We start from the raw sequence: 16,870 nt of genomic DNA, 5'->3' as shown, positions 1-16,870 counted from the left end.
GAACACTAGCAGCCATACCAAGTTGTATGGAACAACTCCAGGATGAATTCACCAGGAGCTGAACTTCAGAGCTGCGGCTCTACAGTGGGATTAGCTTTTCCAGCATCAGGGAGAAAAGTAAAAGAGTCAACGGATGCTCTCTGCCACGTATTTCAGAAAGTCTTTACTCCAGAGATTCAGAAGCAAAAGAGAAAAAGCGCAGCTCTGCAGTGGTTTATATACAGGCCAAAACTGGTGGGCAGGTACAAACAGCCAGCCAATGGGATAACCTTAGGGGAGGAGTGATGGAAGTGGTTTATTGAGCCAGTTCCAATGACAGCAAAGGGGAGGAGAAAGGGGAGTGGTTTACATCAGGGGTGGATACAATTTAGGGAGATACCCACTTGGAACAACATAGGGAGGGCTTTGGAAGCAGCCATTATCAGAGAATCGGGATTACGAAAATTAAAACTGGGGAAACAGAAACACTAATTGCAGCAGAAAGCTGCTCCTGAAGGCTCTGGAAGGGTGCAGGAGCTCAAAGCCTCTGGGATCAACACCTGTGCTGGTAAGAGTGTTGTGGCCTTGGTGGAATGGTGACATGTGGTAATCGTGCGTCTGAGACGTAACAACCAACAGATCTCATTGTTCAACAGCCAAAGATCCTGTTTATTGTTCAGAACTTGCTTTTATAAGAAATTCAAAGCTCACTGCTCTAAACAGCTATTGGCCTAATCTCCATGCTGCCTAGACTATGAACTGGTCAAATACTCGTAGTTTAGGAGATTTATTATTAATTGAAACCTCTGTCAGACAGCCCAGAGGCCGGTTTATGGAACTGGGCAGGGTTTCTTATTTATAACTGGATTAAAATGCAGTACTAATCAGTTTGTACTGCAACAGGACAGAAGGTGAATGCTCAGAAGAATTTTTTGCAAGGAATAAATCTCTCCAGTATCCAAGTCAACTGAGTGTGGGACAGTCTTCAGAGTTGTGTGACAGTGTTAGTACCCCCAAAGGTGAAAAGGCAGGTGCCCAGCAAATGGTTTGCAGGCACTTTTCCTCCTGTCATCAGAGATTTTGAACTTGGTGCCTCTGTGGTGGCTGAAGCCAAAACTGTCACCAAAGGGCACCTGCCTGATGAGACCCTCTGTGCTAAAGAGCAGCAGATCACAGAGGGCACTTCTCAGAGTTGGCTCCCAGCATTTCCAGTCTCCCCTGAAGGGCCGCCAGGATGCCCCAGGTACAGCTGTGAGCAGGGACAAGGTGGATTTTCGCCTGCACTGGGGTAGGCCCCTGAGTGTGCCAGGAAACAGCTCCTTGGAAGAGGCCAGAGAGGCCCAAGGGAGGGGCTGTGCTGGCAGCCAGAGCAGGAGCACAGCTTAGAGCCCGTGGGGGGCATGGGGGGAGTGTGTCTGGGGAGTGTGGGGTGCCCATGTAATCTGGGGAGTGTGTGAGCACTGCCTCCGGGTGCTGGGAGCAGCAGACGGGGCCAGGCAGCGAGCAGGGCTGGGCAGAGGGTGCAGGATGCAGGCAGGGCTGTGGGATAGGCAGAGGGGCTGTGCCAGTGCTCCAGGGAGCCAGGAATGGTCCCAGCTGTCTGCACTTGTGGATTGAGGAGTTGTGCTGGGAGGATGTGGGTGATGGTGAAGGCAGCACCTTGTCCAGGACAGCTTGTGTGATTCAGTGTGTACATGTGTGTGTGTGTGCGTGTGTCTGTGTGTGTGTCGTACATCTCCGTGTCTGTGTTTTTGTCTCTGTGTCTGTGTGTCTGTGTGTCTGTATCTGTCTCTGTGTCTGTGTTTTTGTCTCTGTGTGTCTGTGCTGTCTCTGGGATGCACACTCACCTTCAGGGTTGATCCTGCAAACAGGAAAGCAACAGGCACATCCAAGGTGCTGGGAACGAGACCCTGGCTCTTGTGCCATCCCAGGCCAGGCTCCAGCAGTCAGGTGGGAGCAATCCCCAGGTCTGCAGCTACTGCAGAGCCTCTGACAACATCTTAGGGAAAGTCTCTGTTCTTCCTCCACAGCCATGGCTTCACAGAAGTGCACACAGGAGGGGGATGCTAAGGCACAGCTTCTGGCAGAGGCATTTGAGAAGGAAGGACTGGATGCTGGATACTGGCTGCCCAAAGCTTCACAGATCCTGGGAATCAAGTGCAGAGAAGCCCTGCAACATCTGGAATATAAAGACTACCTCAGGCTGGAGTGTGAGGTACGGCATTCCTGGGAGAAAAAGGCGCTCCTGAAACTCCTGAATGTAACAGGTGACAAATCAATCACTAAAGAGGCACAGAAGGAGTACTTGGAGAAGAAAAAGCAAAGACAACAAGTGGCCAAACAAGCCCAAAATAATCTGACAGAAATGCACAACAGCCACAGCCAGGATGCTCTGAGGGAGAAAGCAGAGACTCTGTGGCGAGCCATGGAGATTCCCAAAGAGTTCTGGCCCCGACCAGAGAAACCCTTGGCAGATATGCTGGAGAGCATCCAGAATCAGCTGGAGCAGCAGGAGCTGTCAGCAGGCAGGAGGGACAACATCCCTGACACGGAGGTGCTGAGGCGGGCGTCAGGGGGACTGGCCCTGCAGGGTATCTACAGAACCAGCAGACCTGAAGATGCACTGGCAAAGCGAGAGCAGCTCCTCAGGATTCCTGAGGGATTCCAGCTCGCCGGGCCAGAGCAAGGATCGCTGCTTGAGAGGAAGGAGTTCTCCTCCTCTGCAGCAGAATCCACTTTCACCAAGTCCATGGAGCAGCTGGGGTTCAGCATGAGTGTTTCTGCTGTGGTCTGGAAGTTCCTTCCGAGAGGAGATATAGATCACAGCAGGTCCTCGAAGTCACAGGACACCCAGCAGTCCCACTCTGAGCAGAGCTACTTTTGCACCACCAAGTACCAGTACATCCCTCTGGCCTCCTGTTACTTCCAAAGGCATCAGCTTCGCCTCTCGGATGCCGCTCTGCAGGAGCTGCAAGACATGGAACAGCTTTTGAACTTCAGTCAGGGAGAAGACAGTCCCACCTTGGTGAAGATGTGTGAGAGATTCTTCAGCAGGTTTGGCTCCCACATAAACCAGGGTCCCCTCCACTTTGGGGGGATATTTTGGTGGAAGGCGTCTACAGAAGGATTCCGAGCCGAGCAGCGGGAAGAGGTGAAGCGACAAACATCTGAAGCACTGAACAGCTTTGTTGGGGCCAGCTGGGGTGTTTTCGGGACCAGTGTAGAAGGGACCCTGGATCTTTCCAAATCCAGCTCACAGGATTCTGTCCAGGGAAGAGCCAGAGAGAGCTCTCATACTGCGATTCAGCTCTACGTGGTCAACACAGGGGGCCCAGCAGACACAGCTTCCCTTCCTCAGTGGAAAACAGGGCTCATGTCTGATAACACAACGTGGTGCGTTATTGACCGTGGCTTTAAGCTGATCCCAGTGTGGGACATCATCCGGTACAATCACTGTGGAGATTTTAAGTCTGTTAGTCAGATGAGCAGAGTTCTCAGGGATGGGTACAAAGCGCTGACGAATCTGAGCGTCGGCACCGTTTTTGGAGAGCCACTGGGCGGTGCAGTACAAGAGGCCAAAGATTTCATGCGGACTGTGAAGGCCTGGGAGGTGAAAAAAGTGGATGAAAAGAAGCTGCTCATGCTGATGGAGCTAAAAGAGGATCTGAGTGCAAAAACCAGGAACCCCAGTGTGTGGATCAATGTGTGCCTGTCAGACAAAGCCATGCAGGACTTCCTGGTGAACACTGTGCAGAGATGCCAGGAGTCACCTCCAGAAAACACCACCTTTATCAAGGCAATGTTGAAGAGTCTCCTGAATCCTCATATCTACTCTGTTGAGGAATTCCCTGAGGCTTCCTTCATTATGCAATGGGTCTTCCAGACTGAGCACCTGCTTCCCAGATATCCCAAAGTCTCTGAGCTTCAAGAGCTCATCAAAACACTGCAGCAAATGAAGGAGCACATCCATGCTGTCACCTACGCACCAGGAAGCTCTGCTTCTGACATTCATGAAGCAAAGATAAAAGCCACCCTGACCAGCAGCCTCGCCATTTATTCCTTACTCCGGTCTCTCACGGAACAGGCTCAGAAGGACATGGAACTGTTGGTGCTCTTGATTGTGACCAGCGCAGGGTACCAGGTGGAAAGCAGCACTTTTCAGCACCTCCTTGGACACCCAGAAATTCAGTACATGGCCAAGGAAATGGAAGTGGCACATGCGGAGTACGTGAAACTGAAGGAGCAAGATGCTGACAGAGCTGAGGCCTTCCTCCTACTGATGGGTCTGACTGTGACACCTGAAAGTCAAAAGCTGTCCCTTGAGCAGAAGAGGGAGCGTTTAGTTTTCATGGAAGATCACATGAAAGGCTTGTGGTCCACACGGATAAAGAATCTCCTCCAAAAGCATCATGGAGACGAAGACTGGGAGAGGCTGGAACGGGACTTGGACTCCTTGGTCAGTGGGTGCTTGGATAACAAATGGGATGAACAGAGGATGCAGAACACACACAGAGACCTGGAAGACACTTTTCCAACACCTGAGCCCCCCAGCCAGTGCCAGTCCAAGCCAGACAGCAGCCAATACAAAGATAATGAAGCCATTGCCAATCAGGAGTTCTTCCAGCTGCTCAAGCGCCTTGGACTGGAAAGTCACTATCCAAGGAAAATGGGGATGGGAGATTTCTGCACCATCTGCAAGACATCTTTGCAGGACAGCCAGCCCAGCCAGGACACAGAACTACCACTATACTTCTTGCAAAAGCTGTTAACTGTGGATTATCGGGTGAGGTACCTGACTAGCTGGGAAAGGACTGACCCAGACCTTGCACCTGTGCCACTAACCACAGAGCAAGAGCAGCAACAGTCAGACTCCGCTGAACAGTTTTTAGATGATTCAGAGGAAGCCTCCCCTGAACCTGAAAGCGGGGACAGCCGTGTGCACCCCATGGACCTGCAGATGGCCATTTTCCATTGTGCTGATGACTTCCTGAGACAGACCCTTGCAACCAAGCTGGCGTTCTGCCAACTAGCACTGCCTCTGCTGGTGCCCAACCCATGCACTTCACTCATTGAGTTCCCACTCTATGCCCTCAGCCAAATCCAAAGGAGCTGGAAAGAGTCGGAGAAATCAGGAAAGCAGGCCCAAACAAAGAGTTTCAGCCACAAACTCATCTTTCAGGCACAGACACCCATTGTGTCCTTCATCCGCATTGGCAGCTCAGCCTCCTCTTCCAAGTCCCAGCTCCTGAATGCTCTGCTGAGCAAACACAAACATGACACTTTCTTCCACCACCACTGCAGAGGCAGCACCAGAGAGCGTTTGCTGATGGAAGGGCTGGTGGAGATTGCCTGGTACTGCCCTGGTGGAAGCCCCGATGACACCTTTGAGCGCTGCGTGGCTTTCTGTAACCTGCATGGAGATGCCAGGGACCACGGAGCACAGGTGCAGTTCCTGCAGGAGATATGTGCTGTCAACGTGGCTCTTGTGTCAGATTGGGAGCACATGGACAACAGGGGGAAAAAGATTCTGGATGACCTTTTAAAATCACAAAGGCCTTTGGTTTGTCTTCTCACGGAGAAAGAGAAGGTTGCAGCTGGACAAACCAGCAAAAAAATAAAAATAGGGATCAAGAACAGAAACGAAGCAGAACTGGTGGACCAGCTGACCAAGACAATTGGGAATCTCCTGGAAGGTTCTAATCCGTGTTTCAGCCTGGAGGCCTGCGTGGACAAAGCTCGCCAGCATGGATTCATAGTGGATGCAGATCAACCTGCGTGTGTGACAGCCAAAGCAAAGGCAAAGGAGCTGGTGGAGCTTCTGAAGAAAGAGAAGCTGTCTGAGATCAAATCCCGGCTGCTGCCGCTTCAAGGAGAACTGTGGTACCAGTGGTGCCAAAAGGACAAAGAACTCACTCGCTTGCAGGAGAAGAGGAACAAGAGCGTTGAGCATCATCGAAGCCAAATTGAATATGAGAAGAAAGAAATAAGAAGAAAGCAACTCAAGCAAGCTTTCCCTCTCAACCCACTGATGAATCCATTCCTTGGCTTTCTCCAGGCCCAGCAGGCAGATACCAAGAAATATTTCCTGCAGTGGATGAAGGTCTTTATGGATGAGCTGTCCTGTGGTTGCCTTGAAGATCTCAGGAGAGATTATCATAGGTTATGGTCTGAAAACCTGACAGAAAAGAAAAACCAGGAAAAAAACACTGTGAACAACAATTTGATCAATCAGCTGGATTCCATTTCTCATGAACTCAACAATTCATCCATTGGCCTGGAGCACCTTCTGAGAGAGGCAGGGCAGATTTTTGAAGCTGTACAATTAAAGAACTCCGAGAAAGACAATTTTGTAAAACTGCCAGAAATTGCAGAAGATCTGATGGTTTCAGGGTATCCCATGGAGCTGATGGATGGGGACGCATCTTACCTGCCCTTGTGCTGGGTGGGAGCAATCTTTGACAGCTTAATTGAGAGGCTGGGGGACAAACGAGTGTTTGTGCTCTCCGTGCTCGGCATCCAGAGCACAGGCAAGTCCACCCTGCTGAATGCCATGTTTGGTCTGCAGTTCAACGTCAGCGCAGGGAGATGCACCCGCGGGGCCTTCATGCAGCTCATCCCGGTGGGCGAGGAGCTGCAGCACGACTTGGGCTTTGATTTTGTGCTGGTGGTTGACACAGAGGGACTTCGTTCCATCGAGATGGCCAATAAACAGTCCCTGAACCATGACAACGAGCTGGCCACCTTTGTCATTGGTGTTGGCAGCATGACTGTGATCAATATCTTTGGAGAAAATCCGTCAGAAATGCAAGATATTCTCCAGATTGCTGTGCAGGCTTTCCTGAGGATGAAGCAAGTCAATCTTTCCCCAAGCTGCCTCTTTGTCCACCAAAACGTGGGAGAAGCAACTGCCAAGGAGCAGAACATGGAAGGACGAAGGCGTTTGCAGGAAAAGCTGGATGAAATGACCGTGGTAGCTGCTCAGCAGGAATTCTGTGGCATCTCCTCCTTCAGCGATGTCATTGGCTTTGATGTGAACACCCACATTCACTACTTTGCTCACCTGTGGGAAGGAAATCCCCCAATGGCACCACCCAACCCCAAATACAGCCAGAATGTCCAGCAACTCAAGAGCAAAATCCTCCAGGCTGCCAAGAAGCAGTCACAGCGCAGCATTTTGAGGCTCTCCAGCCTGAAAGATCGTATTGGTGACCTCTGGAATGCTTTGGTGAATGAAAACTTTGTGTTTAGCTTCAAGAATTCCCTGGAGATTGCTGTGTACAGGAAACTGGAAAGTGCCTTTAGTCAGTGGACATGGAGGCTGAGGAGTCACATCTTAGATGTGCAGATGAGACTGGACAACAAAATTCGGAATGGGGACTTGCAGAATGTCACCAGAGAACACCTTGAAGGGCTGGTGCAAGAGACAAGTGATGCCATTGAGAAAGAAGTGGAAAAGTATTTTGGTGAAGACAAAGACCATGAGACACTGATCCAGTGGAAATCTAGCACAGAGCTGAAGCTGAAAGAGCTAAAAGAGACTCTTCTTCATGAAACAAAAAAGAAATGTGAGAATCTCATTGAGCTACAGAAGGAGCAGAGGAAACTGGATGCAAGGAAGTTGGACTATGAAGATGAGCTCCTGAGAAGGAGTCGGGAGCTGGCTGTGAGTCTTAAAGGGAAGAGCCTCAGTGAGAGAGAACTGAAGGACAACTTTACTCTTGTCTGGAACAAGTGGATTGCTGAAGTCTCCCGTGCTGCTCCTGCTCCAGAGCAGGTGGATATTGATGCACAAATCGAAGATGTCCTTCTAGAGCACTTTAAGGAGTCGGGTATCCATGCACAGATCATGTCATTTCCCAAAGGCAGGGAATTTTCCTTAGATCCAGAGAAACACATCACGAAGAAAAGGGTTTTTGGCATTATCCCAGATCTCAGGAGCATTTCCAATGCTGATGTGACCAAATTTCAGCACATCACAGATGACATCATAGAGTGCGTGAGGGCAAACATTGCTAAGAAGGAAGAGGAGAAACGGAACTACAGTCGAAATTTTATTCATGAAATACTCAATGAAGTACAGAAAGGTGTCAGCTCTGTCCCCAGCAATGCAACCTGTACATTTAACAGAGAGTACAGCATGGATTTGTCTCTGTATCTGTGCACAATGGCAGCAGGAAGGTTTAAAGCCATGCACGAAGCATTCCGAAAGGCAAATGACCCAGTTGTGTATCTGAGCAGCAAGAGAGAAGATTTCTTCCAATGTTTCCAGATTTCCTGCCAAGGAGCCACTTCTGTCACAACTTTTGCTGTTTTCCTTTGTGACAAGATTGTACCAGCTCTTCGCCAGGCAATCTATGAGAGGACAGCTAAAGACATTGCTGAGGATATGCAGAAATCACCTGATTTCCAGGGCAGCAGAACCAATCTGGAAGTGTGCATCCTGAGATACCTGGCAGAACAGGAAAATTTTGAGTATTTCAAGCAGTACCTTACATCTCCGAAACAATTTTTTCAGAGTTACATTGAGACACGAGTTAGGAGTCACTGTTTAGATGGGAGTCAGAGGCTGTGGAGGTTTTTAGATTCCTCCCTTGATATTCTCTATGAAAATATCCTGTCAGCTGTTTCTTTATCAACTCGAGCTGTCAAAGACAGAAAAGACAGAGAAGACAAAGTCTCTCTGTGGCTGGATGAATTTTGCAGGGAACTGTCAGAGATTATCAACTTACCCAGAAGTGACCTGAAGGGCATCGAGCACCAGGAGGTCACAGACATTGAGTTCCTGAGCAGTGCCATGGCAGGAGCTCTGGATGACCTGAGGGACAGGCTCATGAAAGAATTGGCTGGTGCAGACCTGAGCTCATTTCCAAGGCAGCCTCACACCATCCTGGCAGAGCATTTTTCAAGGTGCTGGGAGCAGTGTCCCTTTTGTGGGGCTGTCTGCACAAACACCATGTGGAATCACGATGGAGACCATCAGCTGGTCTTCCATCGCCCACAAGCTTTGAAGGGATGGTTGTGGCATGGGACAGACCATCTGGTCATTGATATTTGTTCCAGCGATGTTGCAAGTGACTGCACATTCAGTGTTCATGGCAGTGAATGGATCCCATATAAGAGATACCGGGATGCAGGACCCCCTTATTCCACATGGAACATTCTTCCTGACTCATCCATGCAGGCGTACTGGAAATGGTTTGTGTCTCATTTCAGGACACAGCTGGAAGCTTTGTACAATGGGAAATTTCAGGGCAAAGGAGAAATCCCTGAGGCGTGGCAGAGAATTACCAAGCAGGAAGCACTGTCTGAGCTGGAGAAGCGTTAAGCCACATCCTTGGGGAGGAAGAACCACAGAAGCTTTGCAGTTTAGGAGAACTTTGTACCAGGCTCTCCACAAAATGCAGTTACATAATGACACTCTGAAACCTTGTTCAGAAAATGGCATCTAACTTTTCCCAAATTTGGTGAAATAATGTTACTGTGGCCATCGCTCAGCAACGCCTCACTTCATGAGAAAGCCAGAATCCTCTTGCCTTGTTGCCTGATCTTCTTAAAGCACCTTGTGAACCTCAAGAATCAGAAATTTTTGGTTCATTAGCAGTGGAATTTTGTGCTGAGTTTCAGTACCAGGGAGATCCAGAATTAAATGTTACTCCCCATCATCCTGTGTGCAGAAACTCAAGCTTGTGGTGCAGTTGTGTTACCCCAGTGTTCCTTTAGGGTAAAATTGCTGACCTAGATGAGTCCCCACGGCAATTGCCAAAAAGATATTGCCTGATTTGTAGAGTTAGAGCCTGGCAAGGCATTCCCTCAAAAATTAAAAGTGGCCCGTATAGCATTGGACAGTTCACTGTTATAGCACCTAATGTTAAAAAAAGCCATCAAGAGAAAACATAGAGAAAAAAGATTTACCCATCATTATGAAGAAAACTGTAATAGCAATTTCAAACCCTAGAGCCCTGCAAAACAACTTATATCAGCTTTATTTCTACCTCAATTTCTCTCAGCTGAGGCATTAAAACAATTAAACCAATTGGGGTGTTGGCTGAGCAAAGTCAATACTACTTCCATTGCAATTAGTAACACGATGACAGATGTTAGTGCTGTCAAACATGCAACCTTACAGAACAGAGCTGCCATCAATTTTCCTTTAGTGGCACATAAACATAGTTGTGAGGATTTTGAAGGACTGTGCTGTTTGAACTTTTCTGACCATTCAGTGTCCATCCACAAACAACTTCAAAAACAGAGAGATTTTGCAAATCAAATTAAAACAAATGATAGATCATAGATAGATGACTTGTTTGAAAGATGGAGTTTTACACTTCAGCTAAAAGAACTTTGCAAAATAGATTTATAGGTATTGACTGTTATCATAACAATGTTAATAATAGAGCTTTGTGTAATTCACTGTGCACAAAAAATGATGAACAAGGCCATCAAAAAAGTTTTTTTCTATCCAAGAGAGAGGGGAAATGTTAAAAATAGATTTGTGGAGAGTTCTCAAGGCCTGACAAAAGACCCACCCAGTATGCATCTGTATGCAAACTTTGAGATAAGAAATGCTGACTTAGGAATGCTATAGAATGAGACAGATACTGTTGAGAGAGAAATAGAGCTAGAAAAAAGTTTTGAATGATGGCTTGCAAATAAGGTTAGACACTTTAGAGAAATAGAATGATAAAAAATGCCTTGTAAGAGCACCCACAAGGGGCAGTTTTAAATAATTGGCTTTAAGGCATCTACAGCATAGTGTAGCAAAAAACTAACAAGGCAAGAAATGCTTATAGTGTTTTGTAATCAAGAAATAGTCAGCTTCTAATTGTGATGGTGTGAATTGGAATATCCGTATTGTCTCACCCTTCATATGAGACTGAAAAATAAAATTAAAAAGTTTTAAAATGCCTCTCAGTTGCCCCATCTCTGGATCAGAAAAGGGCTAAAATCCAACACCCTGTTATATTTGCCCAATTATCCCATCAAATAGAAGCCAAACAAGATTCAAAGTAGCAGCAATTTTAATTAGACACACTTGATACATTAACAATATAATTGGGTTAAAATATGAGGTACTTTGAAATAAGAGATAATTTGGTTACAATAATAGCGCATAAGCAAATATCTTACCGTACGGGGTACGCAGGCCGAAGGTCCGGGACCTTCAGCGCTTGATGTACAAGCATGCCAAACCAAATTTCCTCTTTTTATTTTATCTGTTGAAGCCGTCTCCTCCCATGTAGCAGACACTGAGATGGCTGAGCCCTGTGGAGGATGTAAGCCTAGAGATAAGGAAATGCTGAGTCAGAGTAGCTAAGCCTGGAGTCTTCACTTAGGCCCTCCGGCCTAGCTTATCTCTCTGTGACCCTATAGGCTATTTGCCCTAACCCTTACAACTGGTCAGTTTTCAATCCCTCCTAACCCTATATAAGTAGTGACCCTGGCTATTCTGGGTAGAAGAGCTGCCGTTGGAACCCTTCGCAAACTCCCTGCAAATAAACCATCGTGGAATCTCCAAGGCTGCCTTCTCCTCTCTCTCTTCGTCTGCTTTGTGGAAGTCACTGAGGCCAGCACCTTAGCAAGCAAAGAGCTGAAATTATAAGAGCTGAAAATCACTAAGAGCTGTTAATCACTGAGCTTGCTAAGGTGTCAGGCTATAGGGCACTTAGGGTTTGGACACTCGGCCTGCTGAAGGCTGAGCTGCCCGGCCCAAGACTGCTCGCCTGAGGAACCCTGGTCCTCTCTCGCTATCCGGCTAGAAGCGGCCCAATGGCAATACACCATACTCCCATTTTAGCTTCATCACACTTCTACCTCTGTCCTGTCACCACCTTTTAGTGTGCATGCTCCGCCACTCATTTAGGTGGTCGCAGCCCTCTTTGGGGGTCACCACTGGACGAAGGCCCTCCTCTTCATCACTGTCCTCCCATTCACCTTTGGGTTACACATGCGCACCAAGCTAGTATAATGTGAGCCAAGCTAGTATAATGTAAGCCAAAACTAAGATAATACCATGTTCCAAGCATCAAAGCAATAAATCTCATATAATTAACATATCCTTGAAACCTAACCAGTTTCTCCTTCTCTACTGGTAATTTTAGTATGTGTTATCTCTTGCTGCGTCCTGCCTTGAACACCTGCAGGAAAAGGGGGAGGGTGTGTGGAACCCCTCCTCTCTCATTCTTGGCATTACTCCTTTTAACTGCTTTATTATTTCCAGATATTGATTACTGTTTCAATTTTATCAGCACAAATCACACCTATTTACCACAACCCCAAAGAGAGTTTTCCTGCAGCAAGGAGCTGTCCTGCTTGGAGGCCTGCAGGGCCTGAGGCCAGCTCCATGCTGACTGTACCTCTCTAGTACCACAGCCAATGGGGAAAGAGAGAAGGGAAATGCAGCCGAGAAATTGGGATAAAAAGGAGGCTGCGTCCTGCAAAAATTGGAGAGACCCCAGGGCAATGGCCCATGGCCTCTCCCTTTATTTGAATAAAGCAAAAGGATTCCTCTGTCTCTTTTCTGGACATAAACCTCTGATGTTTGTGGGTTGATTTTCCCAACAGGTGTGACTGTAAAGTGCAGCAGGAACTCTCTGTGGGGTCTGTCTGCTGCACATGCTGGGATGGACGGGGCTGGAGAAGGAGGGGGATAGGCCTGGGGTGCCTGGCTGGGAGGAGCTGGGATGGGGATGGAAGGGCAGGTGGGGATGTCTGAGAAAAACAATTTTGCTCTTAGTTTCCCTTCCTCCCCTTCTTCTCCCTCCCTCCCCAGAGAAGCTGTGGCTGCCCCTGGATCCCTGGCAGTGTCCAAGGCCAGGCTGGACGGGACTTGGAGCACCCGGGGACAGTGGAAGTTGTCCCTGCCCATGGCAGAGGGGGCACTGGATGGGCTTTAGGGTCTCTTCCCACACGGAATCCATGAGGGCTTAGGGAGATGAGAGTGGTACAGGGATACCTTTGAGCCCTTTCTGGTACCTAACGGAGATCCAAGAGAGACTTCTTAGCCGGGCTGGAGTGCCAGGACACGGAGAATCGCTCCACGCTGAGCCAGGCCAGGCCTGGATGTGTTTTTGGGATCTCTTTTCCCGCTTTTCTGGCTCCCCTCACGCGTGGGGCCCTCCCGGCCGCCAGGCGGCGCCATCGCGGCGGGGCGGGGTGCGGTGACGTCACTGCCACGCCGGGTGGGCCGATGCGGCGGCGGCGGCCCCGGGAGCAGCGGGAACGGCCCCGGGAACAGCGGGAACGGCGGCACCGGGAGCGCCGGTAGCACTGCGAACGGCGGCAGCGGCAACAGCGGAGCGCCAGCATGGAGTACGTGAGCCCCGAGCAGCTCGCCGGCTTCAGCAAGTACAAGGTAGCGGCGCTGACGGGGGCCGGGCTCGGGGCCTGGCGCCGTGAGGGGGGCGCTGAGGGGCGGCCGGGGCTGGGAGGGGAGGTTGGGGTGCACGGAGGAAGGGAGGCTGCAGCGGGGCATGGAGCCGGGGTGGGATCTCCGGAGGGGCTGTAGGGAGAGCCGGGGTGTGGGGAGGGGAGATGGAGGGAATCCCGGGGCTTGGGGCGGAGGGATGGGCCGCAGTGAAACCTGAGATTTAAAGGGAGTGAGGGGGAAGTGTAGGGCGGTGCGAGTGTTGGGAGGGTCTGCAGTGAGATCTGGGGTTTTGGGGTAGGGGGGTTTACAGCGGTGTGCGGGGTTTTGGGGGACTGCAGTGAGACCTGAAACCCACCCGGAAGGGGTGGGAGGTGCAGTGAGCCGCAGGGTTTGGTGGCTTTGCAGTGACACCCAGGGGCTTGGGGACAGGGGGTTGGTGCTGCAGTGAGACCTGGGATGGTGGCAGGGGAGTGCAGGGGAACCTGGAGTTTGGGGACAGGGCATTGCAGGGAAACCTGGGTTTTGGGGTGAGGCTCCAGTGAGATGTTTCAGGGTACAGAGAGCTCTGCAGTGGAACCCGAGTTTGGGGGTGTTGCAGGGAAACACAGGGTTTGGGGGGATGGCTGCAGTGAAACCCGAGGTTTATGGGTTGGGAGGCTGCAGAGAGACCCGGGGTTGTGTGACAGAGGAATTGCAGTGAGTGAGAGCTGGGATTTGGGGGGCTGTGGGTGCAGCAAGGAGCAGTGTGGTGAAGGTGGGACCGTGTGTGACATGGACCCCTCCTTGCTGGAATGATCAGGGTGTGACTGGGACCTTCTCCTCCTCCTGGGCTGGGGTCTAGGGAGGCAGTGGTGACCTGTCCCTGCACACAGCAAGCTCTGGGGCTGTTCCCCCATGAAGGGACTGCAGAGGGGACTGTGGTTTTCCCAGGAGCAGGGCCAGTCCAGGAACTGCCCCCATGGAGCTCAGGACTGCTGTGCTCCTGCCCTGTGGGTGTTCTATGCAATCACACCCACGTCTTTCCCATCTCCTCGTGTCAAGCTGTGTCTTGTTCAAAGTCTGGGAACCTTGGAAGGAATTGCTGGAAGCGCCAACAGGCTCTGCTGTGGCATTTAAATCCCTGAGGCCTGATTTTGGGCCAAAGTAGGCGACATCCTTAACACGGGGGAATGCTGAATCCAGTGTTTATGTGGGGAGGAGAATGTTTTCCATATTTGTTTCTTCTCCCACACCAGCTGTGAAGTAAAAAGGCTTCACCTCACCTTCTTTGCTTTGCTCTTGTTGTGGGACCCATCATGTGAGCCCATGTCCCAGTCATCCTTCCAGGGTGGCTCATGGAGTGTCACTTAAGAATGTGGGACAATCAGGACAAGTCTGAGGCCTTCAGGGAGCACAGCTCCTGCTGGAGCCATCCGTGGGTGCTGGGGTGGCCAGGCTTGCTCACAGTCCTCTTGCACCCTGGTGAATAGAAATGTGTTTGAGAGAGTGACTTGGGATGATGTGTCAGGGTGCACGAGATTCCCTGTGGAAGGCTGGCTGTGTGGGGATTCATCAGGAAAATGTCTGCGTGTTTAGAAAGGCAGGGAACGACTGTGGGTTTGTGTGGGTGCTGGAGAAAGGTAATCAAAACACTCAGCTGTGGGCCAGGCCTCCCAAAGGGACTGGTTTGGCTCCTGCAAAGACAGTTCTTTTGCTCCAAGAGGGAGACTGTTGGATGTTCAGCCTGTTTCCTGTCCTGCTGGAGGGATTGGTGGGGTTGCTGCTGTCCCTCTCAGCACCTGTGCAGGGACGAGGGGGTCTCCAACTTCAATACCCATCTGGATCATGTGGCAGGGACCAAAACTGCTGCCAGGTTATTTCCTGAAGGCACCTCTGACAGAAATGCTGCTGCAGTTGAATCAGGGAGCAGAACCCTGAAAGGCACCCAGAGTGAGGAGGGAAGTCCCATGCAGCACAGAAGCATCAGCCACTCCCTGTCCCCAGTTAGGCACTGGTGGGGTGCTCCCTGGCCTTGCTTTGGTGACACAGGGCTGGAATGTGGGATCAGGGCTCTGTGTCCTGAGGACAGGAGGAGCTTTGCCCCAGAGCCTGTGGCTTTACTGAGTCAGTAGAGTCTTGGACAGGAGTGGGTGGGTTCACTTAGCGCTCCAATCTAAGCTCCACTCATGTCTGCCCTGCTGCCTTCCTTGCTTGCTCTGTGTCATGTTTCCTTGGGGAGCTTTGTTCCTGGCTATTTTAGCCTTGGGAAAGTGGCTGATCCAGCACAAATCTCGGTGCTGGGTCGCGTATTCCAGCCTTGATTTAGGCATTGAGGCTTGGCATGCTCTGCCCTTTGCAGCTTCCAAAGCTGGGTTGCCTTATCAGACTGACAAATAGGGCTGGGAGGGACCTTAAAGCTCATCCAGTGCCACCCCCAGCCATGGGCAGGGAGACCTTCCACTATCCCAGGTTGCTCCAAGTCCAATCCAGCCTGGCCTGGAACACTTGCAGGGATCCAGGGGCAGCCACAGCTTTTCTGGGCACCCTGTGCCAGGGCCTGGCTGTGCCTCAGCCTCTGAGCTGTGCCTGTAGAAGCTCTCTGGCCACAGAGCATCGATTTGGAGAAGACACAGTGGATTTGAGGGAATGTGGAGTAGGCAACATGTCCCCAACAGGGAAGGAGCCTGTCCTTGGAGAGGAGCTGGTGTCCCTGGAGCTGAGAGAGCAGGAGCAGAGGAGCTTCATGCAGGATGATCCCCAGCCCTCTCCAGCCCTGGCTGGGTCACTCGTGCCATGGAGTCAGGAGTGCAGATGGTTTCAGTTTGCAGTGTGCACGTTCCTGCTGGCTGGGGGCGAGGCAGGAGTGTGCTCCTGCTGTGCCAGGCTGGCAGGGGCAGAGAGGGAACGGTTCTCTGGCTGCTCCTGAAGGGACACTGAGGAGCTCCTGAGCCTGAGGAAGCCGTGCAGCACAAGGTGCAGTGCAGGGAGGGGGTGTCATGGTTTAATGGTGACGGAGATGATTTCCTGGGTGTGCTGGTGCCAGCAGCAGGACGTGAACCCAGGTGTGCCAGAGGCCACTGGTCCCTGGGCTGTGCCAGCTCTGGGGTGGCAGCAGGGCCAGGGCAGTGCCTGTCCCCTGAGCTGGCTCTGCCCGGGCACCTCCAGTGCTGGAGGCAGCTCTGGGCCCCTCCTGACAGGAGAGACCTGGAGGGGCTGGAGCGTGTCCAAGGAAGGGAACAGAACTGGGAAGGGAATGGAGCCCCAGGAGAGGCTGAGGGAGCTGGGGAGGGGCTCAGCCTGGAGAAAAGGAGGCTCAGGGGAAAACTTGTGGCTCTGCACAACTCCCTGACAGGAGGGGACAGCCAGGGGAGGTCGGGCTCTGCACCCAGGGAACAGGGACAGGACAAGGGGAAACGGCCTCAGGCTGGGCCAGGGCAGACATCAGAGGAAACTTCTTCCTGGAAAGGGTGGTCAGGCCTTGGCAGGGGCTGATCAGGGAGGTTTGGAGTGCCCGTCCCTGGAGGTGTCCAAGGAATGCCTGGACAT

At 51.0% G+C, this 16,870-nt stretch overlaps 2 protein-coding genes across 2 annotated transcripts in view; both read left to right on the top strand.

The window, feature by feature from the left end:
* Positions 1-2,011: 2,011 nt before the first annotated feature.
* LOC311152254 (interferon-induced very large GTPase 1-like) lies at positions 2,012-9,304 on the top strand (the record flags this gene model as incomplete). The annotated part of the gene is made up of 1 exon (XM_084203178.1): positions 2,012-9,304. One exon carries the CDS (start codon positions 2,012-2,014, stop codon positions 9,302-9,304), a length of 7,293 nt encoding a protein of 2,430 aa, XP_084059304.1.
* Positions 9,305-13,169: 3,865 nt separating this feature from the next.
* The window catches only part of LOC311152531 (interferon-induced very large GTPase 1-like), a 29,445-nt gene continuing 25,744 nt past the window's right edge, over positions 13,170-16,870 (top strand). The window contains exon 1 of the mRNA XM_084203702.1: positions 13,170-13,330. The gene's annotated coding sequence lies outside the window, so the exon portion shown is untranslated. The remainder of the gene's footprint in view (positions 13,331-16,870) is intronic.

Source organism: Fringilla coelebs (genome assembly GCF_963513975.1).
Source record: "Fringilla coelebs genome assembly, chromosome: 3".
Taxonomy (NCBI): Eukaryota; Metazoa; Chordata; class Aves; order Passeriformes; family Fringillidae; genus Fringilla; species Fringilla coelebs.
This window is presented reverse-complemented; position numbering and strand designations above follow the sequence as displayed.